General features: G+C 35.2%; 1 protein-coding gene across 1 annotated transcript; it reads left to right on the plus strand.

Annotated features, from left to right (window-relative positions):
* The first annotated feature begins 7,097 nt into the window (after window positions 1–7,097).
* SCD1 (stomatal cytokinesis defective / SCD1 protein (SCD1)) lies at window positions 7,098–25,802 on the plus strand. The gene is made up of 31 exons (XM_079017029.1): window positions 7,098–7,558; window positions 8,508–8,601; window positions 9,587–9,788; window positions 10,279–10,420; window positions 10,766–10,866; window positions 12,043–12,106; window positions 12,790–12,903; window positions 13,982–14,199; window positions 14,513–14,567; window positions 14,683–14,766; window positions 15,659–15,854; window positions 17,221–17,350; window positions 17,669–17,732; window positions 17,818–17,862; window positions 18,142–18,217; window positions 18,852–18,925; window positions 18,995–19,045; window positions 19,608–19,765; window positions 20,305–20,352; window positions 20,608–20,665; window positions 20,756–20,839; window positions 20,987–21,266; window positions 21,550–21,725; window positions 22,236–22,300; window positions 22,374–22,497; window positions 22,588–22,769; window positions 23,449–23,520; window positions 23,613–23,773; window positions 24,173–24,214; window positions 24,524–24,729; window positions 25,544–25,802. Exons 1-31 carry the CDS (start codon window positions 7,385–7,387, stop codon window positions 25,637–25,639), a joined length of 3,636 nt encoding a protein of 1,211 aa, XP_078873155.1. The 5' UTR covers window positions 7,098–7,384; the 3' UTR covers window positions 25,640–25,802.
* Window positions 25,803–26,068: the final 266 nt, after the last annotated feature.

A 26,068-nucleotide genomic window follows, 5' to 3' on the forward strand; every position in this document is an offset into this window, starting at 1 on the left:
AACCCAACAAAGGCCACAAGAAACCCTAAATCCAATTACTTCACAAAACAGAAGATGAGCCGAAATCATACCTCTACATCGATGATCTAAGCTTCAAATCCACAGTATAGCAACCTCCTTTGCTTCCTCTTGGCTAGAACCTCCCTCCCCTTTGCTAAACAACACACAAAGGTCAAGAAATGCTTCCTTTCTCTCTCAAAACGTTCAAGCACTCTAGGGTTTCTCTCTATGGACTGTTGAGCACAAATGACAGCCATAAGGCCCTTTAAATAGGTCCCAAACCCGAGAAATTAGGGTTTCATTAAACAGCGCGGACTCGCCGAGTCCATATCCTGGACTCGTCGAGTCCAGGCGAATCCCGCGTCCAGAATCGCGATCCTACTCGGCGAGTCTGAGCTCCAACTCGCCGAGTCCCCTCTCAAAACACCAAAATCATAAACATAAAAGATACCTGGAAATCCAGGCTGTTACAAGAAGACTACATTGTCATAACAAAACATTCGGGTCTTGGTAAAAGACTACATTGTCATAACAAAACATTCGGGTCTTGGTAGAAGACTACATTGTCATAACAAAACATTCGGGTCTTGGTAGAAGACTACATCTCACACTGATAGAAAATAAGGGATTTTCTAGGGCTTTTCATACTTACATCAACATTTTCATTTAAAGGTTTACATGACTTTTAAAACAGCTTTTAGTAAGCAAGGCAATGACAGTTAAATACTTATGAATTCACCAGCTTTAAAGTTGATACTCTCTTTCAAAATAACTTGTATTCTCAGGTCATCAGTAGACAGGTACGGTGGCCAGGTTTTGAGAAGACGGAGCAGTCAAGTCTCATATTTTATTTTGATTGTATATTTTTGGTGTCTTATTACAATGAAAGAACACACATGTATTAAAACTTTACTTATAATGCAATGGATGATGTTGTTGCTTGTTTACTATTTTGCATTGTTGTGATATTGTATATGACGTCCTCCACCCATGAACATTTCCGCCGTTCGTGGTTTTGGGGTGTGACAATATACCATACCTGCTCCTGAGTCTCCTAGCCCATGTAACTCTACACAACGTGAAGAGCATACTAAGCCACCTATTATTCACGTATATAGACGCCAACGACCTACATCAACTCCCGATCCAATACCATCTTCTTCTACAGATCCAAGTACCCATGAGACTCCTGCTATGAGCGATTCATCACCTTCCGATACACTGGAACCTGATCTTGATGTTCCAATTGCCCTAAGGAAAGGTAAGCGTTCATGTACATACCCTATAGCCTCTTTTGTATCCTATGGTAAACTGTCTGCAACGTCACGCTCTATGATCTCTACACTTTATACTATACATGTTCCTAAAACGATTGGTGAAGCCTTGAACCATTCTGGATGGCGGGATGCTATGATTGATGAGATCAATGCTCTTGGTCATAATAATACATGGGCGTTGGTAGAATTACTTGTAGGTAAAAAGGCGATCGGTTGTAAATGGGTATTCACGGTGAAAGTCAACCCGGATGGATCTGTGGCTCGTCTGAAGGCACGGTTGGTTGCTAAAGGATATGCTCAAACTTATGGGGTTGACCACTCAGAGACATTCTCTCCTATGGCTAAGGTATCTTCCATCCGCTTGTTCATTTCATTAGCTGCTACTTATGACTGGGCCCTTCACCAAATGGATGTGAAGAATGCCTTCCTACATGGTGATTTACATGAGGAAGTTTATATGGAGCAACCACTTGGGTTTGTTGCTCAGGAGGAGTGTGGCAGGGTTTGTAAGTTGCGTAAATCATTGTATGGTTTAAAGCAATCCCCTCGGGCTTGGTTTGGACGGTTTAATGCTGTGGTAATAGAGTTTGGCTTACGAAGAAGCTCTTATGATCATTCTGTGTTCTTTGCTTCATCTTCTTCTGGATGCATTCTGCTAGTGGTGTATGTTGATGATATTGTGATTACTTGGAGTGATGAACTAGAATCAAGAAACTGAAAGATTTTCTTGCATCTCGATTTCAAACCAAGGACCTAGGTCCTTTAAAATATTTTTTGGGAATTGAGGTCTCTCGTACTCGAAAAGGGATCTGTTTGTCTCAACGGAAATATTGCTTGGATATTCTAAGAGATTCTGGGATGATTGAAACAAAGCCTTGTGAGTCACCAATGGTTCCAAATATGAAATTGAAAGCAGACGATGGAGATTCACTTGAGAACCCAGAGAAATACATAAGAGTTGTGGGAAAGCTTAACTATTTGACGATTACACGTCTAGACATTGCTTTTCCAGTGAGTGTTGTAAGTCAGTTTATGTCGCCACCTCGAACTTCTCATTGGAAGCGGTTACTCATATTCTAAAGTACCTAAAGGGTGCTCCAGGTCATGGAATCCTATATCAAAATCATGGTCATTATGTCATTAAAGGGTTCACAGATGTTGATTACAATGAAGATCCTACAAACAGACGGTCTACCACAGGTTATTGTGTATTTGTCGGAGGGAACCTAGTTTCGTGGAAAAGTAAAAAGCAAAATGTCGTTTCACGATCAAGTGCCGAATTTGAATACAAGGCTATGGTTCAGACTACATGTGAGCTGATATGGGTACTGAATTTGTTAGGTGAAATTGGGTTTGCTCAATCAAAACCAATGAACCTATATTGTGATAATGAGGCGGCTATCCATATTGCAAACAATCCCGTGTTTCACGAAAGGACTAAACATATCGAAGTAGATTGTCATTTCACTTGTGAAAAGCTAGAAGATGGAACCATCTCTACTCCTCATGTTCGAACAGGAAGCCAACTATCTGATGTCTTTACCAAAGCTTTACCTGGTTTGCAGATATCTGCAATTTGTAACAAGCTAGGAATGTATAACATTTATGATCCAGCTTGAGGGGGAGTATTGGAATGTAAATATTGTACATATGCATTAACCTAGTTTTAGCCCATGGGCCCATAGGGTTTCATATGTCTAGGGATCCTGCCTCTTTATATATTCTGACATCTTCTTGTAATAGGTGTACAATTAACAAGGTTATTTTTACCCCTAAATCTATTTTCTAGTTTACAATTTCGAAAAAAATCAAGCTATTTCCCTTTGTTCATATTTTAGGTGTTTATCTTCAGAAGTTTAGAAATGGAAAACAAAAATCTTTTTAGATCTGTTTCTTTGTTTATGTTTTGATGGCTTGTTGAGCAAGCTGAAAATAAAAGAAAGTTTTATGAGGAGAGAACCTCATCAGATTCCAGTTTTTGTTTATATCTTGAGGTTTCTCAACAAGTTTGAGAAGAAAATAATTTTTTATGAGTTTTTTACACATATCTAGCCAATATTACAAGTAAATCGTTTTTACCTATAGATTTTCTGTTTATACCTTCCATTCTTGAAACATATGTTTGTAAGCACAGTTGTGTTGATTGTATATCTCCAAAAAAAATTAAAAGTTTTTGTTCATATCTTAATATGTTTCCTCAGTAACCTTCAAAAAAAAAAAGAAAGAGGCTTTTAGGAGTTATGTGCTTGTATTTTGATGGTTTTGTAAACTATGAAAAAAAATAATCTATGATTGTGTACCATCCATTTCAGCTCATGTATTATGAGAAATTTATTTCAGCAATGATTTATAGATACAAGTTTGTTTAAGTTGTGATGTACATTTCAAAACATTGGTAAAAGTTACTTTTACCCCATGGTTTTACCATTTTAGTTAATGGTTTTCAAAAACAAAAAAAAAAGAAAAGAAAAAGGTGGAGAGGAGTTCTACTAAAAGAGCAGATCTGTAAAAAGAGATTCATACAAAAGCAAGAGTTCGTAAAAAAAGGATATTTTTATAGAAGATTGTACAAAATAGTACAACAATGAGCTGTCAATTCTAATCCTACAATCGACAAAAGAAAAAAAAAATAGGAATGGGTGTATACAATGCACAACACAAACCAAAGGACAAAAGCATTTGCAGGTGGGACCGGCCAAGTCAAATACAGCCGACCCCACCATGATCTCCTCCTCCAAATCCCGCTCATCGACCGTTGGTAAACAAACCAAAGCAACAAATTGAACGTATACCACCTTCAACACCGGTCACCGGTGAAATGTGCTCCAACCAACCAACAGTGATATTCAGAACCACCTGTTGGCCACAACAACTTAACTCCAAATACCCACTAACTTCCATCATCACCGTTAGACAACTTACAACCACCATAATCTCTAGTCAATCTCAGCTGCTCGACCTCGTTCCTCGGATGAAGCAACTCCGATCACAGCACCAGCGGTCGCCTTGAACCTCGATGGTAATAACAATCGTCGACCCCTGCGTTATTCACATAATTGCCACTGCCAAATCCAAAGTGCCACCAACCAGTAACAAACTCGGTATCGTCATCATTGCTCCTGGGAGATGCCCGACAAAAGCAGCCAAAGCCTCGGTATCGTCTCCATCGAATGTCCACCGCTGCTCCACTGCCACAACCCCCTTCTTCTCCAAGCAGCAAGTATCGGAGTTCGACTGCCTCATCCGAACCAGCCTTCGCGTTCCCAATGTCGTTGACCCCATATGACAACAACTCCAATCACCGTGTCGCTCCCTATCGACCCAATAGACCATCATCTCTGGTGAAATTGCGTTTGCGTCTCCGATTTCCATCCATAAGTGACGAATTTTGAAGGGAAACCACCAAGGTTTTCCCCGATCGCAATCAAAGCTCCAATCGGCCTCCGTGTTATCGCTCATCACCACCAACCGGAGCCACATCATCGCCACTTACCGCTTCGACCCAAAAGTTGCACGTCTTTGGCGACACAACAACTTCAAGATCGATAATCATCATTGTATCCAGACTTCATGTGAACCTCTAATCGCCATTTTCTATTCCCATCACCACCGCGACCCACAATAAACTCAGTTGTGATAATCTTTCATTTTGGGTCTCTCCAGCTAGTTGCGACAATGATGAACGACTGGAGTTTTTATCCGTCGACATTGATAAGAAACATAGTAAGCCCTACCTCGTGCGTATACGCCTCGTACAAAAGAGAAAATGGAAGAAAAAGGATTATGCAATTACCTTTTGGGCTTCTAATTGAATAAACGGACTCACAACTTGTAAACAGGGTATTAACTTGGGCTCCACCAGCGTGTATTTTGGGCTCCTCTTATTTTAAATGGATGGGCTACAATATCTTAACGGTTGGACTTTCTCTTAAGTTGGACTTCTCAATGTATTGGGCTCCCTAAAACTATAAAATGGACAATTTTCGCAATAATAAATTAGCCAATCAGCTGTATCAGCACTTAAGTATTACAATTTTGCTCAACAACCGGGTGTTGCAATTATACTCGACAAAACATGCTTTCAGAATATGAGTTGAGGTCCGGATCAACTCGATGTTTAAAAAAAAGATAAGAGAATATGAAATTGGGCTGATTATTTGCGGGTTCTAACAAACATAATAGTGATTTTGGGTTGTGACATTTGGGCTTCATATAAGTTGGTATTTAATGGGTTACCTCCACAATACGAAGATGCCCTAATTTTGCAAGACAAAAGCCAATAATTTACCGCAAGCTCCGCTAAACAAAATACGCTTCTTGAATGCGTATTGCGGTCCGGAATCGTTCGACATCTTCAGCAAAAAAAAAAAAGGAGAGCGAGAAGAGTAGTACACTACTTCTGCTACTCGTGAAGCATTTTGAGATAATCCTCAACAACCGTGCTACCCGACTATCAACAACTGTGTTGACCAACTCCAGGCAATGTCACTACTCAGCTCTCAACAGCTGCGCTTCCAGGATCTCATCAGTCGCGCAGCTCGACCCTCAACAGCCATGCGACCAAGCCCAACAGTCGCAAAACCCAATCATTAACAGTTACGTTGTCTGACTCCCAGCAGTCGTGCTACCCAGTTCTCGGTATATCTTTTTCAGCGTTTGCATCGCTTAGCTCCTTGTAGCAGCTGTATACTTCAGTTTTCAGAGGCCATATATCCGTCATCCATTTTCTTCGCCTCCTCTGAGAAAAAGAGGGGAGAAGGGTTAGTACGACACTATGCATAAGTGATTTATATTCCGAAGGGGTAGAGTTAAAGTATATGAAGAGCTGATACCATACGTGATAATGTATTCCCGAGGTGACATTAGATCAAAAGGGCAGCCTCGTAGTTCAACCCTTGGGAGTCTCATTGCCCATCTCTTAGTAGTCGTGTTGCTCATCCATCGCTAGCAGCTCGTCGCCCGACCTTTAGCGACCCTGTTGCTCTACTCTCGACAATACTCCCACTACACACCTCCTGACAACAACTCAACTGTCTAGCTCCTAGCAGCCTCGCTGCATGACTTTCGTCAAAGTCATTAGAAGATGAGGCATCAGTCGTCACTACAACTAATGATGCAGCGCAGCATCTGGTGCCATTACACTTCGGCCCAGATTGGTTACCCAAACTGGACACATAGATAGTGGGTTGTTGCGCCCAACCCTGCGAGGTTCAATACACTCCCTTGAGTCGCCTGGCTTCTCAGCCCAACTCCATTATAGAGGTAAGCTCCGCATGCGAGGTTTAATACCCTCGCCTCGAGTCGCCGGACTTCTCAGCCCGACTCCATTATAGCGGCAAGCTCCGCATGCGAGGTTCAATACCCTCGCCTTGAGTCGTCTGGCTTCTCAGCCCGACGACTGTACGTAAATCTAAAAATATGTTTCAGTTTTGGTTTTATAATATAGATAAAATAAAACTTATATTAGTTTGATATACTTTTGACAATTAAATTTTTAAAAACCATTTAGTTTAATCAAAATTTGAATATATATTTATATTTTATATTTTTATAATCTTAATGGTTTTTTTGCAAAATATTTATAAACTTAAGGGTTTTTTCGTAAAAAATAATTTATGGTAACCTGGTTACCTACTATTACAGGTAAAAAGGGTAAAAAAAGAAAAAAAACAAGTTTATGATATAAACAAACAAAAAAATCTGTTGAAAAGTAAAACTAACAATTTCTATAAAATTTAAAATTTAAGGGTTTTAAAAAAAGGAAATGCTAATTTTTTTTAGATCATATTTCGGTCACTTTCTCAAAATTTCCTAATACAAATTCATTCCCGGATCGCAAAATCGCTGGGACGACCTGCCTTTGAAACATCTGACTGTACCTATTCATCATCAAATTACTTGATTCATCAGATCCATTTCATTCCAACAATCACCCGGTCACTTTCACATCACTTTGGAAGCAGATCTAGCAAAGTTTCCTTTTTAATGTTCACAATAATCAAATCCATCTGTCTGAGTAAACTTTGTTAAGTGTTCAATCAATCAACTATGCTGCATTCTATATCTCTTTCTAACTTGTAATTCAAGTGTATTTAGAGAGAAAGCGAATGAGTCAGTTGTTCGAGTACTTCGTGGTGTGTGGAATTGGACCGGAGATTCGTACGCTGGATGGTGAAAAAGGGTTTCACGGAACAGGGGTTTTCTATTTAGCTTCTCTCCTTGATCAGTATCCTCCTCCTACTCACACGCTCTATCCTCCTCCTCCTCCCCAACTTCCCACCGTAAGTTTCCTGATTCCAATGCCATTTGATGTCATTATTCTTATGTAATAGCTCGTGCTTTCTGTTATTGCTTTACGATTTGACTCTCCTTTCAGAAATTGAACCTAGCCTTTCTAAAATTGAAACTGATGTGCTTTAGGCTACAGTTTAAACTCCAGCAGCAAGATGGTCATAATTTCAGTAGTTATTATAAGTTTCTAATGTAGTCAGCGATTTTACCTTGAAAGCTACTTAAGTTACATATCAATTTTGAAGTTGAAATTAAACAAATTTGCATCGCAAAGTCAAAAGCTTTCCCTTTTGGAATAAGGAGTAATGCGCATCTTCTGATATATTGAACCGTGATTGTGGCAAGCTCTGTTCAATTTTGGGGGTTTTTTGGCCGTGAGTTAAAATGATTATTACATTTTCAAGTCGGAGCATCAGTGTCAAAACCTATTTATGATTATAATTTTTCTGAAGTGTCAAAGTAATCAAAATTATAAGAAAACTGATTATCAATTCAAGATAAATGTATGTTTTCAAATTATCATCACCTTCCGATTCCTCAAGTCACAGTAATCACCTTGAAAAAGCATGTCCAAATAACCCCTTTGTGTTAACACTTAAGTTTATTCGAGACATAGTTGCTGGTAATGTGGTTTGTATGAGATTGTGGTTAAGTCAGAGTAGTTGAAACACAAGAGTGGTAGATGAAAGCTTGAATTATGTTTTTCATGGTTCACAATTTTATTGAAGTGATAGAATTAGTAAGTGAATATGGTGAAAATAGGTGTTCCATTGTGTATTTGGAATTGGCCCCTTGTGGGCACTGTAGTGATTTACATACAAATCATGTCACATGATGATGCTCTTGGGTGTGAGCCAGCTTATATGATAATTTACTTCACTATTCTTATTCATGTTATTTCCCACTGTTAATAATATCAATGGTTTATTTGTAATGCAGTGTGTTCTACCGGCTGGTGTGGAATTCTACACAACTGGGTTTGATTCAAGCAATCCGTTATCTTTCCCACGCAGTTATCCTATTGTTTTAACTGGTATGTAACCATTGAGTAAATGTCGAGGGTTTTTATGTTGTTATTTTTGATTACTATTTGTTTAGCACATACCAGATCCAAATGGTTGTTCCACGATAAACGCGGGGTACCAACTAGTGCAAAGACTTCCCTAAGGGGGAATTGAATTTTAGTGAGGTTTTTGGTTATGGTGGAAGAATTTAGAAATTTATAGTGGTTTGTTGTAATCATTAGGAACCAAGAGGTCTATAAGTAGTAATATAGCTTATCATGAAGGAGATATTGATATGATGAATTCACAAACAAAAAACTAATAATATGATAAATGCTTCATTTATGGATGAGCATGGTAGGACAAAAAAAGCGAAATTTGTTAATTGACAAAATACTAGATGACCCCTTGAAATTAAATTAAGGTCAACTAAAAAAGTACAAAAGTGCAAGTCAAGGTATGTTATGTTGACAGGGAAGTTGAAGATGTGATTAGTGAAGGGCAATTGTTATATTTTTTTAGGGGTTGGGTCAGTACGATTATGGTGAATGATGTGTCAAGAAAAATTCTGATAGTCCTTAATATGAAATTTTTTAGATCATTTGTTTCAAGTTATAGTTTGTTTTATAATTATGCGGATGGAGACACTTAATGCCATGGTGATATTTCTTAAAGATGCTCTTCGAGTATAAAATGGGTTCTAATCCGGATATGCGAATAGCATATGGCATGTTAGAGGCAGTATTATAGATTTTTTTTTTTTTTGGAAATGTAAGTCTACTCTACTTCTACACTACTCCTAAGTCCTAAGTCCTAAGTCCTAAGTCCACCTATGTCCCTGATGGGACTTGAATCCTCAACCTCAAGGAGGGATACCGCTGGGCTAGAAACCCTTTGGTTTTGGTTTGAATATTAGAATTTTAGATAATTAGTTTTTATTTTGTAATTATGCAATGAGTCGAAGACATAGACTGATAGACATGAGTGTTTTATTATTGTGTTGGTTTGGTGCAGAGGGCGATGGTTCTAAAATTTATGTGAGTTGCATTGCTTTTCGGGATCCTGTTTGTGAGGATATTGCAGAAGCTTATCGCATTCCTACAAATTCATTTGCTGATAAATGTATCTGTCTAGTTTCACGCGCTCCCAGTTTTCACATCCTTCGGGAAGTACTAGAGAAAATACATCAACTTTGCTTTTCCTCTAATGGAAGCAGGTAACAGTATAATATTATTATGCCTGATACGAATACGACCAGAGTGTATGTGGATAATCATAATACCTGTCTGTATGCACATATCTGTTCTTGTTCTCGTTCTCGTGTGTTGATGCATCATTCTTTTGTGTTAGCGTTCAAATCCATCATCAAAAAAAGCTTCTTCAGTCCTGTCCTGGCTTGTGTAACAAACACAGGCAGTTATTTTGATTATATCATCAATTTCCAATGCTCTAAACATGTACTTCTTTCTTGAACATAATGAATTATCATTTAGACATCTATCTCATTGACTCATTCTCATCTCTTTAGAGTTTTAGTAAACAAGTTGTTGCATGTATATACATATTCCTTTAGGGGAGAAATAGCAATGTACTTTCCAATTACTTTCAAAAGTAGAATAGTAATTTGAAGATACAATATAGGGTTTGTTTTAGGACATGGAAAATGTGAATAACAGTTATATATTGGATTGGATTGGATTTTGCAGCAAGCCATTATGGGATGTTATCTCGTATACGGTGTCCAACGTACCTTTGCCTACTCCTGGAAAGGGACGTGTTCTCTTTGCCATTGAGAATAGCCTGCTTTCCGTTGACTTTCCGCCCAAGGATGGCCTTCCTCACGCTGATGTAAGTGCATGAATTTTCCCATATGGAAAAACTCGAATATGAAACCTTTACCTGCCATGTGTTTGCTTGTTGGGAATGGACTGGAATTCAAAATGTGTTTTAATATATATATATATATATATATATATATATATATATATATATATATTATGTATGTCTATGGTTTTAACAAAAAATGGAATGATAGATTCTGATATGAAGGATTCCTATGGATTTAAACCAAACACAAACACAAATACAAATACAAATACAAACACAAACACACACACACACGCATGAATTCCAATTCTGTTAGAATTCCTTTCCTTTTGGGTGCTGATAATTATTGCCCATTTACTTGAGCAGATATCCTTTCAACCGCTGGTGCAGTGCCTGGATGTGGATAACTTCATCAAACTGTTTACAGCTGTATTAATTGAGAGAAGGGTTTTGCTTCGATCAGACAAGTAGGTGTTTCTTTCATTTAAGATCCAACTTCTGACCTTTTTTTTTGGACTATTTTCACTTTTAGATCTAAAGTTGCCATCCATTCCATTCCATTCTGGCATGGCATTTTAGTTGCAGATGAGTACGAATGGAATTGAATTATGATGGAATCCGGATATCCCACTAGTAGTAGTGAAGGACTTTTCGTTCAATAAACATGGAATTCAAATGCCCTCCCTAAACCCCAAGATTTTATAACTAACAGTCTTCTCTTTGATAAAAAAACATAATTTAAATATTTTTACAAGTATTTGAAGAAGCTCAAATATTTTTACAAGTTTTTTGACAATAATTTGTATCTTTATTGTGTGTTTTGTTGAATAATCAATTATATTTAATTCTAAAATAGTTTAAACAAGAAATTAATAAAAGGGTAATTGAAGTATGTATTTCTTTAAAAATAAAGAATAATTTATAAAAGATCAATAAAGGGGAATTTTACCATTTATCCTTAGTTACATTCCGAATCTTTTGATGGATTTATAAACCAACAAATATATACAAATTTCCATTCCATTTCCTACAAATGCTAATAATCCCTTCCAAAACGTTATGTGAACCATAAGGTTGGAGAGAAGGTATCACACATTTGTAGGGTATTAGTTAAAAGATGATATTACACAATGATGGGTAAAGAAATGTAAAAGTTTGAGTATATATGCAATAATTGCAACTATGTTTAAGTCCCCATGGTGCTTTCTGCTGTTTCTTTTTATCTTAATGGACTTAATCCCTTAACCTCTACATATCAGTCATCAGTGTTTCTGTGTCCTTTTGACTTCACTTGATGCCATAAATTAAAAACCACTTAATAGAGAAAGTCAGGGAAAGGACTACACCTAAACTCTGGAGCCTTGCTCTTTGTCTTGTACAAGATTTTATTTCAGTGCATGCATTTTAGCAAGGGTAATCTCTTTACCCTAAAAAGGAATCCCAAATCCTAAAACCTAAACTCGTTATCCCAGAAAGTTGTAATTTTTACAAATTTACCCCCGTGTATTCTTCCCTTTTATTTTCTCGAATATCTTTTCAACATTATTTATCTAGACAACACTTAATATGAAAAAAAGAAACAATGAAGGCCTTAATCGAGTAAAAGAGAAGTCTTATGATTGTGAATTATTTGTTTTATGCAGATACTCTCTACTAACGCTTGCTTCCGAAGCAATATGCCATTTGATCTATCCTTTCCGGTGGCAGGTAAACTTTTTTTTGCAGGCTTTATCTATCTCAACTTGTCTTGTCTGTGTGACTTATCCTAACTTTTTCTGGGAGGCTGCACATAAAGTTTTAACATGGGAAAAAAAAAAGTTTGTAGACTGTAGTCCAATCCAATTATCTTCAGCAACTTAACTTAACTTTGAGTTAACAAGTAATTAACTATTAATACATCAACCTGGGCGGGTCTTTCAAGCGTTTAAAAATATATCATAGGCATACTAATCAACTAAAATAGGGAGGGATAAACGCAAGACATAGCAATGTAGTTTCATATATCATAGCATCCTACATTCATTTTTTTCTATTAATTACTACATTCTACTTTCGAAAATTTTCTTATTATCCTACTTTGAGTTTGAATTTGAATAATATATGCAAATCCTGACATCGTATTTTCTGTGAAAATCCTACCAAATTAATGGATGGATCTTCCAAAGCACAAAATAGGCTGTGCTAATTAATGGAAGCACGTTGCTAACTATGATAGAATTTTGAATTAAATGGATCTATTATAGCTTTAACAAACCCAAACCACCACTAAAGGAATTTTCTGAACCAAGTAACATTACATGATATGACTGGGGCGTCATTATTTAAAAATAGTGTGATGTTTGATTGGATTGGTATCTGATATGAATATGATTGTTTGTGTGGTGAATCAGCATGTCTACATTCCGTTGCTATTTTTCAGTGGAGTTGACTATATTGATGCTCCTACACCATATATGATGGGGCTTCATTCAGGTGTTGATACTACTGGTCTCTCAATGGATGGTGTAAGTTGTTATCTTTTTTTTGTCCTTAAACCACTCTTACTGCTCACTGCTTGTGTTAGTTTCTTAGGCCAATACAAAACTCCTTTCATTTCTGCCACGTTTCATGTCATCCTTTGCAATTATTTTGTACATCAATGCATTTATTTACGCACGCCTTCTAAAAGCCATACCAACAACTTAATAATCCTTTTTTTAATAATTAATTAATAATGTTAATACTTGTCCAAATAATAACATTATTTATTTAATTAATAAAATATTTCAGACATTATATCACAAAATACATTGTATTTTAACTACTAATAGTAATTATTACCCTTACATCAACCAAACATTTAGCTTCTTTTAGTATGCAAATATATTAACATCAACCAAATGTTTAGCTTCTTTTAGTAATTATAATAAGTTAAGCTTCTTTGAGTATGCAAATATATTTATAAAATAATAATCAATCCACATAGATAATGTTAGAACTTAGAGTTTAATGTAATAATAATGTTAAAAGAATGGGGTCCATACACATACACATACACATATGACATACCCATTGCGGAGCTGGCATTGCTAAGAGACTTCCATTTATTAAAAGTGGGTTTGCATGGATGCCCTTATTGGTTATTTATTTTTTTGCATAATTGTAAAACTTTGTCTTCTCCTGCATTTTGGATATCTGTACTGTATGTATTAAGGGTGTAACTATTCTTTTCTTTAGCTGGTTAGGCCGGTCAGGAAGAAAATCTTTTACACTTTTAGGGGTAGAGCAAAACCTATAAATTAAAAATGACTATGCTATGCCTTGCATTTAAAACTGTTAAGCAATTAAAATCCCAGAATTAGACTGAAATCTAATAGAATTGGAGATTTGTTTTATTAAATATAATGAATAATGACAATTTTACATGAGAATAGTAGGAAAATATAGTATAAGTATTTTTATTTTCTTGAAATTTGCTTTGCTGTAATCTTCTTTTTGGAATAATTCAGTGCCACCTCAATAGTGCACATGAATCTACTTTACTTACATGTATATAATATCATTTGATAGTTGAAAATCAGACGATTTGGTTGGTGGCTGTAGGTAGTGGTTGTTGATCTTGAACATAATTGCATCATGAGCTCAGAGGAGATTCCACCGATACCGGAGCCAGAAATGAGTTGTTTACGGAGTGAGATCTTGAAGTTATTGCATCCGAATGTTGTTTGGATAGACTCAATGAAGGCTGATCTTGAGTCATACGAGCAATATTCAAGATTTAACACCAAGGCTTGGTCCCCCGACCATGATGTGCAACTCAGGTAATACTCAAACACTTACTAAATCCATTTTCCATCTAAAACTATTTTTAATATTACTACATACTACTTTTACTTTCATTTCTCCCTCCCTATATTACTTACTTCTTAAAAAAAAATCTACCCATTTATTGTAATTGAAACTATAATGTCTTAAATAATAAGATAAAAAAAAAAGTTAACTATAATTGGGTATATCTTTGCCTTGATTAGAAAAAAGATTGAACATACAATGTTGATAAAATGTATGTAAGTATTTTAATTAATTGAACTGCATTTTGATTTGATCTTTTGAATACTTTCCTTTATTCTTCAGGATTATTTTCCTTAAGTTTTTTGCTTCAATCTTGGGAGGCTACCGTAACTTCATAGTAAGGAGGAATAAACAAACCCTGGCCTGTTTATAATTCTTTCTAACCTCCTCCTGCATTGCATATGGCATATGATATGCTACTATTATAGATCCTCTCGTATTTCATTTTCCAGGAAAATACAGCAAATCAAGTGTTCAACACTCAAGCTTTTCTCAAGAAGCGTTCCCGGGCAACTCACCAACCAATAGATGAGATGGTAATGGCCTATGGCTATGGGTTTAACTTATGCTTATTAGAACCTCCATACATTCTGATTCTGCATACTTACATGATGAATTGTTTTTAATTAGGTTAAATGCAGAAAATAGCAACATACTAAAATTGATTTGTTTGTTATGGTATTGGTATCCTACTTTCATTTGTTATTCTACTTTGAAAAATATACCCAATACTAGCCATCCAAATACAAACCAATTTTAACTGCCATACACAATATGTTATGATTGATTCGGTAGAAATTTCAAAAATAAGAAAAATGCTGAAACTACAATGCTATAATTGTTTTTAAATAACAATGCCTTGGAAGTACAATGCTGTAGTCTAACAAAACGAAATAAAAGTAATTAACAAATAAATGAAAGTATGCTGCTGCTGCATTTTTCTCTTTATAATTGCTTTTCCTTTTTATATATATCCATACATTCCTGTTATCGGTCTGAGTCTAATTATAATAGGTGGTTGTTTAAGTTAATACTTGGTAGAACTTTCATACATTCTGCATAACTGTATTAGCCATCATATATAATTGGGTTAAATGCAGAGAAATAGCAATATACTTTGATTGATTTGTTAATTATAGGATCTTACTTTCATTTTTTTTTCTTGTTACAACATTGTACTTTGGAAAATCTATGAAATCATAGAATTAGTATCCAAATACAAAACAGTTCTCACTTGTATAATTGGGCGGGTTTTTTAAAGACAAAAAATTGTAAGTACAATGCTGTAATGAAAGTAGGATGCTCTAATAAGCAAATAAACAAAGTACATTGCTATTTCTTGCATTTAGCCATTTATAACATGCTTTTCCTTTTTATTCATCTATACAATCCTGTTAATGGGTGTAATTTTTTTGAATTGTTGCATAGGTAACTCAGTTTCTAGAGTCTCAAGGATTCTTGGATTATTTGGAAAGAGGTTTAGGTTCTGGTGAAAACAGTAGTAATCTTGTTGATAAGTTACAAGATGCAATTGGAAGAGGTCAAAATCCACTCTCTATATTGCCCTCAGCCTCAGCAGAGCCTGAGATTATAACTATTTCTGACCCGGGTTTAGGAATATCAGGTACTTTTTCATGTTACTTTATCAAAGGAATCGGCATGTGAAGGAATCAATCATAATCGGACACACATTAGCTTGACTGAAAATGGAATGGTGTTGAGTAATTTTTATAATTATATTTATACTTTTTTAATGTATATGTGTATAGTTGAAACTTTTTAAATATTTAATTTTAATTATATAATAATAAGGGTATTTTGGTCTTCTAATAAAAAAGGGAGAATTGCAACTCTGAATTGCGAAATTCATGGAACAAGAATGTTTGAAAGATTCCGATAGAATTAAATTCTGTCCATTTGGCAACCAAACACACTATGGAATGGAATATTGAATTCTGATTCCATTATCTGATGATTCCATTATTCTTTGCGAACCTTTTAGGTTTTTTGTTTATAAATATGTGGGACCCTAGGCTCCCAAAACCAACCACCACCAACAGGTTGTGTGTCTGTGTCCTATGCTTTAAGGTGTTGATTGGTAACCCCCATATGGATGATATATCTGGTCAAAGTCCCTCAACAAGTGACATAGTGCTCACACATACATTAAGGGGTGTTTGGGATTTTGCTTATTTAAAACAACTTATGTTTTTCTATACAAGTGCTTAATAGCTTATGAGGTACCAAAACGGAGTTTAAGAAAAAGTGTTTGGATTAGCTTAAAACGAAATAAGTTGATTATAAGTTGTTTTTTTTGTGTTTGTCAAATTCTTCTTATACATGTAAAATGACTAAAAACATATTATTTGCTTATTTAACTTTACATATAACAATCTATTTGTTATCATTTATATCTATTATATGATTTTAAACCAATAACATTAAAGAAAGTATCTTTTACAAAAAAACTATATCAATAACATTAAATAATATGTTTTACAAAAAATATATCAATAATGTTTACATTTAGTAAAAGTGAAAACATGAAATATGATATATTTCACATCTGACATTAAATGTATCATATGATTGAAATCACTCGACACTCAACATTTATTTACATATGAAGAAAAAAATGGTTACATAAAAGAAATTTAGGTAAGGAAGAAAAGCTGTGATACATAAATGTTTTTAAGGATAAAAGAGTAAATCTAATAAGGAGTTTCAAATACGTAAGGGATAAGCAGTTTTCAGTTTTTTGTATCCAAACACTTAAAAATGCATATTACTGGTGGGGTGGCGATGATAAGTTAATAAGCATGCTCACCTTGTGGCTGGGATTTGGGGAAATTGGTGATGATTGTTTTCTGTTTCACCCCACCTCAAACTTATAATAATAAACTAGCAACTTAAAATATTTGTGGTCTGGTGTTGGTTGATTTGTTTTTTGTTTTTCAATTGATTTTGTAAGTTTGGTGATGAACTTTCAGGATCTGGTGCTAGATATACTTACGACAGGTTCCCTTCCAACTATAGATCACAAGACCAGGAGGAGAAAAGAAAGCAGATACTAGCTGCAGCTAGTGGAGCTCTTGAATATGCCGCAAAGCATACTCCTAGGTCAATATTTCCATTTATTACTTTCGCTTCTTTTTCTACCTTGAAATTATACCATTATATTTTTCTACCTTGGAATAATACTTGGGATAAAAACGTAAAAGATTTGTAAACTAATTTGATTTAATGGTAACCTAGAAACCTGCTATTACAGGTAATAAGGGTAAAAATAAAAACTTGGCAACTTTTGGACATTAACTCAGGAACAAAACGCTAAAAAATATCCACAAAATTACATACCTTGCATTTAACCCAAATTTGTTGTTCGAGTATAATTCAGCCAAGTCTGTTGCTAAGTTCTGATATATTGTTTTATGCCAGCTCACCTTCGGTGTACACGGATGGAGACTCCAAAGGAGAAAGTCTAAGTCCTAGAGAGAGAGCTGTGAGCTCTCTTAAATCTTAATCACAACTCATCTCATCTCATCTATCTGCTGGTTTTGTGATTCTAAATATTTTGCAACTTGCAGGCTGAACGGGAGCGCATGGTCTTGGATATAAAAGTGAAATTGCAGGTCAGGAAAGGGTCTTTTCGTAATTTTATCCTTTTGGGATAATTGTTCATGGAAATATCATTTTCACATCCTCCATACTTTTACCCTTTTGGGGAATGTGTGCCTGCCTGTTTGTATTGTGTAGACACACACAAACAAACACAATTGGGGGGGGGGGGGGGACAAAAATTGCTACAAATAGTCAATTTTTATTTTGTTTGTTACCATCTCAGTTGTATCTATGAATCTTGTTTAATTCTTTCTCCCAAATGCTTTTTGTTATTCTGAATGGCCAAACAGGGTCTATGGCTACGTCTTCTGAAATTGGGAGCCACTGATGATCCTTTGTCATCTTTTGAATATGGAACAATCCTAGGTAAATTGTTGCTATTTTATATGGCTTTTATTTTGGAATAACAATCTACTTTTCTAAAATCATCCTACTTACAAAAATTCACCCAATTATATTTATACCGAACTAGTTTAAAAGATTAGTCATTGCTTTAATTGGCTGGATTTTTCAAAGTACAATGCTGAATGCCCTCATAAGAACTAATTTCAAAGTACAATGCTGAATGACCTCATAAGAACTAATTTCAAAGTACAATGCTGTAATAAGTAAATTCAAGTACAATGCTATAATAATATATTTTTGGAAGTGCATTGCTATTTTATGCATTTACCCTTTTTGTTTTGGGCCAAATGCGAGATTAGCAATGCTCTTTCAATTATTTTTGTATTATAGCATCATTTTATGTTAAGGTATTCTACTTTGAAAAATCTAACCAGTTATAGCAATGTACTTCCATTTTTTTATATTTTTTTTATTATAGCAGTGAAAGTTGCTTTGTATTTGAAATGGCATTGCTATAACTGGGTAGATTTTTCAAAGTAGAATGCCGTAATAGGAAGAAATGAAACTACATTGCTATTTCTTTCATATTAACCCTTCTATTTATAAGGATCTTAGCTAATTGGTTTTTGGCTTCTGCAAATATAATCTTTTGTAGCTTTGATAGAAATTGATGCAGAGGGGATTGGTGGTAGTGGATTTGTTGAATGTATAAGGGAACATATTCACTCGGTATGCACATTTTGAACCCTGATTGTATTGAACTTTGTTGTCGTGATTTTAATCTTTTTGTGGTTTCAGGGTTGGAAAGGTCACTTGACTGAAGAGCAGTTCACTGCAGTGAAAGAACTGGTATGTTATGTTTATGGTCTATGCTATTTCTATTCCTTGGTTGAGAATTATTTTATTCAAAGGGCTAAATGCAATAACAGCAACAAGCTTCCATTTAATTGTTTATTTTATAGCATCGTACTGCCATTTCATGATATTTCAGCAGTGTAGTTTCATTTTTTTTTTTGGTTATTAAGGTATTAGCGTTGTATTCTCATCAGGACATTTGAAAAATCTACCCATTCGTAGGTAGCTGTGAAAGTTGCTTTGTAATTGGAGAAAACACAAGTAAATAGATAAAATGGGAGACTTATTTAGGAGTCAACACTATAGACATATTTTGATGGATGTGCTTTGCAATGTCATTAAAATTCACCATTGCTTGTGTTGGAAGAATGGCTTTATTTGTGCAATAGCTGTTTGTAGAAGAAAGTGCTGTGTGGATAATTGAGGTTGAAAATAATAGCACTCTTCTCTTGGGGAAGTGGATTGAAAAAGCATAATGGGGAAAGATGTTTGCATTTTTATTTAGCTTTTCTGCTATACAGTTTGAGATTTTGTATTTTCTTTTTATGTAACACAGCTAAAAACGGCAATTACTCGTGCTACATCGAGGAATGATATAGCAACCATTAGAGATGCCCTTGAAGTTTCAGCTGAAATGTACAAGAAAGACAGGAATAATGTTGCAGATTATGTTCAACGCCATCTTCGTTCCCTTTCCATATGGGAGGAGTTACGGTATGTTTTTACTTAACTTCATTTATCTGTTTTCTGTTTCTTTCCCTCCTCTCTTAACTGTTTTCAAGATAAATCATGTTTAAGAAAAAATAACTGCAAATGGAAGGAAATAAACAGTAAATTTGTAAAAAGTTACGACTTAAGGGAGAAAGCCTTATTTTTCTAAATTTCTCTATTAACTCTTTTTTCTGCATCAAGTCAAAATAAAACACCTATATGTAGCTTATGAGATTAAGGAAGGGACTCTTTCTTTTCTTTTCCCATCGACTTGACCAAGTGCTGAATGATGTTTAAAAAGTATTTTGGGAAAACAACCGGAATTTGAAGTAAAAAAATAAATGAGGGCAAATCTGAAAAAAAAGACTTTAACTTTCTTTGGTTTTTTCTATTAAGTCATACATAGCTTACCAGATTATGTATGGCAAATCTGGAAAAAAAACACTTTAACTTTCTGCATTAAGGTATATAGCTTAGCAGATTAAGTCCATGAAGTCAACTATCCAATGACTAGTGTTTTATATCTACGAATCTTATTGCAGCTTCTGGGACGTGTACTTTGAGTATCTAATGGAATGCTTTTCAAACAAGTAAGTAGCAATTTATGGTTATTTCCCCAACCCAAGATTATCTATTTCTTGCATAAATGCTAAACATGTCTCACAACAGAAAATTGGTATAAACTAGTTCTCCTTCCTTATGGATTTTAAAGATTAGTAGCACCTTTTTTGGGTGGGACAAAAATTGCAATTTATGTTCCATTGACACGAGCCGTGCTCCCAGTACAATCCACACACGTTGCTATTGTTATTATTATTATTATTCCTAAGAAAAGAATCTGTCAGGTCAACTAACTATGCGGCATTGGTGACTGCACAGCTAATTATTTTGGCGACACACATGGTACGTTTTGATTTTTGTTTCATCCTTAGCTTTTACATTGTTGTGTTGTGCTTGCTGATTTAATTAATACTGGTAATTAATTTGTTGAAGGCGGGGCTAGGCCTTCCTGACACGGATTCTTGGTATATCATCGAAACGATTGCAGGGAAGAACAACATCGGTTACAGTCATATTGTAAGTAAGATTTAATGTCGATTGCTTTGCTGGTATATATTTATTTGAAGAATCTCCCGACCCAATCCATGGGTCTGCAATCAATGCATTCCTGCTTCTTCTTTTTCAATGAATGATATAAATTACTTACTGTGGGTGTGGGTGCAGATAAAGCTTCGGGGGTATATGTCGCATATCCAGCAGCTATGTGTTGGTTATTGGGGTGTTTATTCAGTGAAGTCGGGAAGTGTGGGAATGGGAGGATTGCTGCCCTCCCCACGACCACAAGACGCTTCCTCGGCCATAGGAATAGGAATAGGAATAGACAACCAACAACCTGCAGAGGCTTCTGGTAGGAGCTGGGTCCAAAGCATGTTTACCAGGGATACTACTACACTACGCACCAACTCCTCATTCACCCGTGTTCGTAAATGGACCTCTGATCAAGGTACCATCCCATCCTCTCTTACTTGCCCCACCCAAGTTCTATGCCAACCTACTTGTGATTCTTTGTTGACAATATGTAAACTCATCATTCCCCCATTTACTTCCACCAAATTATAGGAAATAACCACATTATTACCATAATATTATTTACCAATGTATGTTCGTTCATGTTCTTTACACATAACATAAAAGCAATCAATCAATCAATGCTCATATCATAAGTAGTGCATTCAGTGCATTGTTTGTTATTCCCACAGAATTTGATTTTAATATTTTATTGATAGGTAAAAGTGAGAATGGTGTTAGTGGACAACATAAACTACAATCTAGCATCCGGACACTTAGGGGCCATAATGGTGCAATCACTGCATTGCATTGCGTGACACAAAGAGAAGTTTGGGACCTTGTGGGTGACCGTGAAGATGCTGGATTTTTTATAAGCGGAAGTACAGACTGCACTGTAAGCTTCCTATTCCTATAACTCACTCATAACTGTATGTATGTATGTATGTATGTGCAGTGTCTCATCATTCAGGCATATCTCAGACACATACATACATACATATAAATCATTCTGCATATCTCAAATATTGATAATCACATATGCTGCTAAAGTACGTACTCATCATATCATAGTTGGAATATATATATATATATATATATATATATATATATATATATATATATATATATATATATATATGTTTGCGCTTGGACTGCTAAAAGGCACAACTTCATTTTAACCCTTGACCTTATACCAATAGTTACATTTTGCATGTCATAGTTCAATCTAGTTTTATGTTGCAGGAAATAGCAATTCACTTTTGTTGATATGTTTTTCATTTCTTCCAAATAAAATCTACGATATTTTTCAAGTAAATAAATAAATGAGTGTGTTGGTGTTTCTTGCGTTTAGTATGTATTTATTTTGTGAGGAAACATGTTAGTTATTGGTTGTTATGGCATGCAGGTTAAGATTTGGGATCCAAGTCTTCGTGGGAATGAACTGAGGGCAACACTAAAGGGACATACAAGGTGATTTTTGTGTCGTAAGCCTAAAACTTGTGAAATGAGGTGAAACTGAAATGTTTGTGATTTTTGATGGCAGGAGTGTGAGGGCAATTAGTTCTGATCGTGGAAAAATTGTGTCAGGATCGGATGATGCGTATGTGTTTGTATGGGATAAACAGACAACACAACTTCTAGAAGAGCTCAAGGGACATGATGCCGAGGTAAAGTAAAATCTAACTTGTAATAATATTATATTGTTGAAAATTGAAAATTAAAAAGAAAGGAGGAAATGATTGATTTGGCATTGGCAGGTGAGCTGTGCTCGTATGCTATCGGGGGAGCGTGTGCTGACGGCAGCGTATGATGGAACAGTGAAGATGTGGGATGTAAGAACGGATGCGTGTGTCGCCACTGTCGGTCGTTGCTCCAGTGCTGTCCTTTGCATGGAATACGATGACTCTACCGGAGTTTTGGCCGCTGCTGGAAGAGACGCGTATGCCCCTTCCCCTTCCCCTATTATTAATTAATTAATAAATACTAGTATTACTTTTCAAATTGCCAAATAACCCAATTTTTTGTTTAAAAACCTAACCTATGTATTTGTATTGTATTTAGACTGCCCTGCTATTACAACTTTTGGCCCATGTTTTAAATTTTCTTAAAAATTTCGTCCAAACTTTTTTTTTTTTTTTTTATTTTTATTTTTTTTTAATCTGTTTTTACAAGCCTTTTAAAATTTATTTACATCATGTTTAAACTTTTTTTTTTTATACAACCTACGAAGGTTGAAAAAATATAAGAAAAAGGTTTAAAATGTTTTAAATGTAAGCAAAATATTTAAAAAGGATGATTTTTTTTAGAGGTTTTAAAAACAGGTTTACTTTCTTTATAAAGTTTCAAACCTTTTACTTACTTTCTTTAAGCTTTTCGCAACTTAATGTTGTTCAGTCCCACCATTTTACCAGTGCAACCTCTAAGAACCTGTATTTTGCTGGGGCTGGGCTGGAATGGACAAGCTTTGTAGCACTGTTTCAGACATTAATGTCTTTTTCACAACAGTCCCTGTCAATATTTTGGATTACTACATAATTTTTGTCCCATTGACATCATCAGTCCAAATCCAAACACAGTACTAAAGATAAAAAAAGCTTAATGTTAATTTTCTCTGACAGAGTTGCAAACATATGGGACATACGATCCGGTCGACAAATGCACAAGCTTTTAGGGCACTCCAAATGGATCAGGTAAGGAAGGGTCAAGATTTTTTGGTGGCTGGATACACAAATTTTTTTTTTTTTTTTTTTTTTTTTTTAATAATCTATGGTGGGTGTGGCAGGTCAATAAGAATGGTTGGGGACACTGTAATTACGGGCAGTGATGACTGGACTGCCCGGATGTGGTCAATTTCTCGAGGAACATGTGATGCTGTTTTGGCCTGTCACGGTGGCCCTGTTCTTTGTGTTGAGTACTCCAAGTCAGATAGAGGAGTAATAACTGGTCAGTGTAATTCCATCTTAAAGACTTAAATGCGTTTGTTACATGGGAGTGGGACTGGCTGCGTAGCCTAAGCCTAGGGCTTTTCTTGATGAGGGAGGGAGGTCTTTTTTCATCCCACCTTCCAAAAAAGGCTACGTTTGCCGTTTATAGATGACAGATGAGTAGACCAAGTCGAGAGAGAAGCTTTCTAGTGCTATTTTCACAGTAATGAAAGGATGAAAGCGAGTCCTATTCTATCGTTTTACGTGGGAGTGGGACAATAATTTTCCCAGTCACATGAGTGGCGATGCTTTTTATGTTTTCGTTGGATCTTTGTTTTTCCTTAAAAATCTGTCCAGCCAAGACCCAATTTAGTCTCTTTCAGTATTAATAAATAGGCATGTATGTAAATGTTTTCAGGTTCAAGTGATGGGTTGGTCAGGTTCTGGGAAAACGAGGATGGTCAGTATCAAAAACCTTTATAATAACTCCTGTTTTGTTTTGTTTTTTTTTCTTTTTCTTTTTCTTTCAAGGACATAACTTCGCCATGCCATACATTGAATGCAATGCAACATGCTTTCAATAATATATATATATATATATATATATATATATATATATATATATATATATATTACAACTTAAGTCCTAGTTTGTTAATAGGAGGACCGAGGAGATTGTAGTTTGAAAAAGTGTATTTGCTAGAATGGTATTATAATAATAATAAAAATAATGATGATGAGGAGGGGGGGTTTTGTTGATTTACTGTAGGAGGAGGAGGAGGATTGAAAAGTTCAAAGAACGTGACGCTTCATGGTGGTGGTGTTCTGTCAATTAATGCTGGGGAGAATTGGTTGGGAATTGGAGCTGCTGATAACACAATGTCTCTCTTTCATCGACCTGCCTCTGCCTCTGCCTCTGCTTCAAAGACTTCAACCTGGCAGCTCTACAGAACACCTCACAAAACAGTAGCAATGGTATGGTATTACATACACCCTGATTGTCAAAAATACTTTATTGTAGCTTATAAGCTAGCTTTTGGTAAGCTACTTTGAAATATAACTTTTGGGAAGCTTATGGAGTTTTTTCATAAATATTCCAAATATGCCCTTAATTATACTACTATCTTATGCTAGTTTTTAGTTTTATATACATATATATATATATATATATATATATATATATATATATAAATGTCCATTTATGTCATTTTACATGTAATCTAGCTTATCAACTACTTTTTACCAAACACTATTAATTCATAACTTAGCTTATCATCTACCAGCTAGCTTTTATGCGAGTCTGCCAAATAGGACCTTATTATATCTATATCCCTTCTTCTCTTCTGTCCACACTTACTTTTCTTGTTAGTTGTGTTGTGATACACTAAATGTTACAATTGCTTTCGCCAACTATAAATAAATAATAATCTCATATCATCCAACCTTTACCACTTTACCATTTTATATATCTTCTACGTGTTTTCACTATGTAGTTACATCATGAATTACTACTTTGTATCTCAACTATTATTACTATGAATAATAATAACTAAATAAAATGGTGAGTGAAACTACATTGTGTATTTGTGCCTTGTTCTCAAAATTGGATCATGGGGGCCGTGAAAATGGTTCTGTTAATGGTCAAGAAAATCACTACACAACTACAGAATGACTAAATCAATAAAAATGATATATGATGAAATTACGTTTATTTGTCCTCTGATTTGCATTTATATTGGGATACAAGGAATAACTTGAATTTACCAAAATTATGATGTTTTATTTTCAGGTGCGATGTGTGGCTTCTGATCTTGAACGCAAAAGGATATGCAGTGGGGGCCGCAATGGACTGCTTAGACTCTGGGATGCAACCATCAACATTTAAGATTCTCTACAATTCTATTAAAATACTTTTTTTTTTTTTTTTTTTGCCTTTGTCAAATTATTTTAAAGTGTACATATGGACAAACTGCCAAATTCCTCCTACTTTGTTGTTGTTGCTCAATTGTTTTGAATTTTGTTGCAAGCCAAGGGTCGTTGGAGTATTATTAGATATGCCTTTTACTCTTGTCACTTTTAGTAGCTATTAAGTATTGTTTCTTTTTGACTCACATAACTTAATTTGCTATGTCATAAATTGAGTTTTAGGGTTTAGGTTTGTCTTTCATCCTAGTCAGGTCTCTATATGTCCTTAATCGAATGGGGTTTTGGAAAGAGTTCCATGGAACACTTAACTGATTTTGTAGAATATGAACATATTGACATGTGATGAAACTCAAAACAGCATCAGATGCATCATGATTAATCAAATCAA

Source organism: Lactuca serriola, chromosome 8, assembly GCF_051521515.1.
Source record: "Lactuca serriola cultivar US96UC23 chromosome 8, Lser_US96UC23_V15, whole genome shotgun sequence".
NCBI lineage: Eukaryota > Viridiplantae > Streptophyta > Magnoliopsida > Asterales > Asteraceae > Lactuca > Lactuca serriola.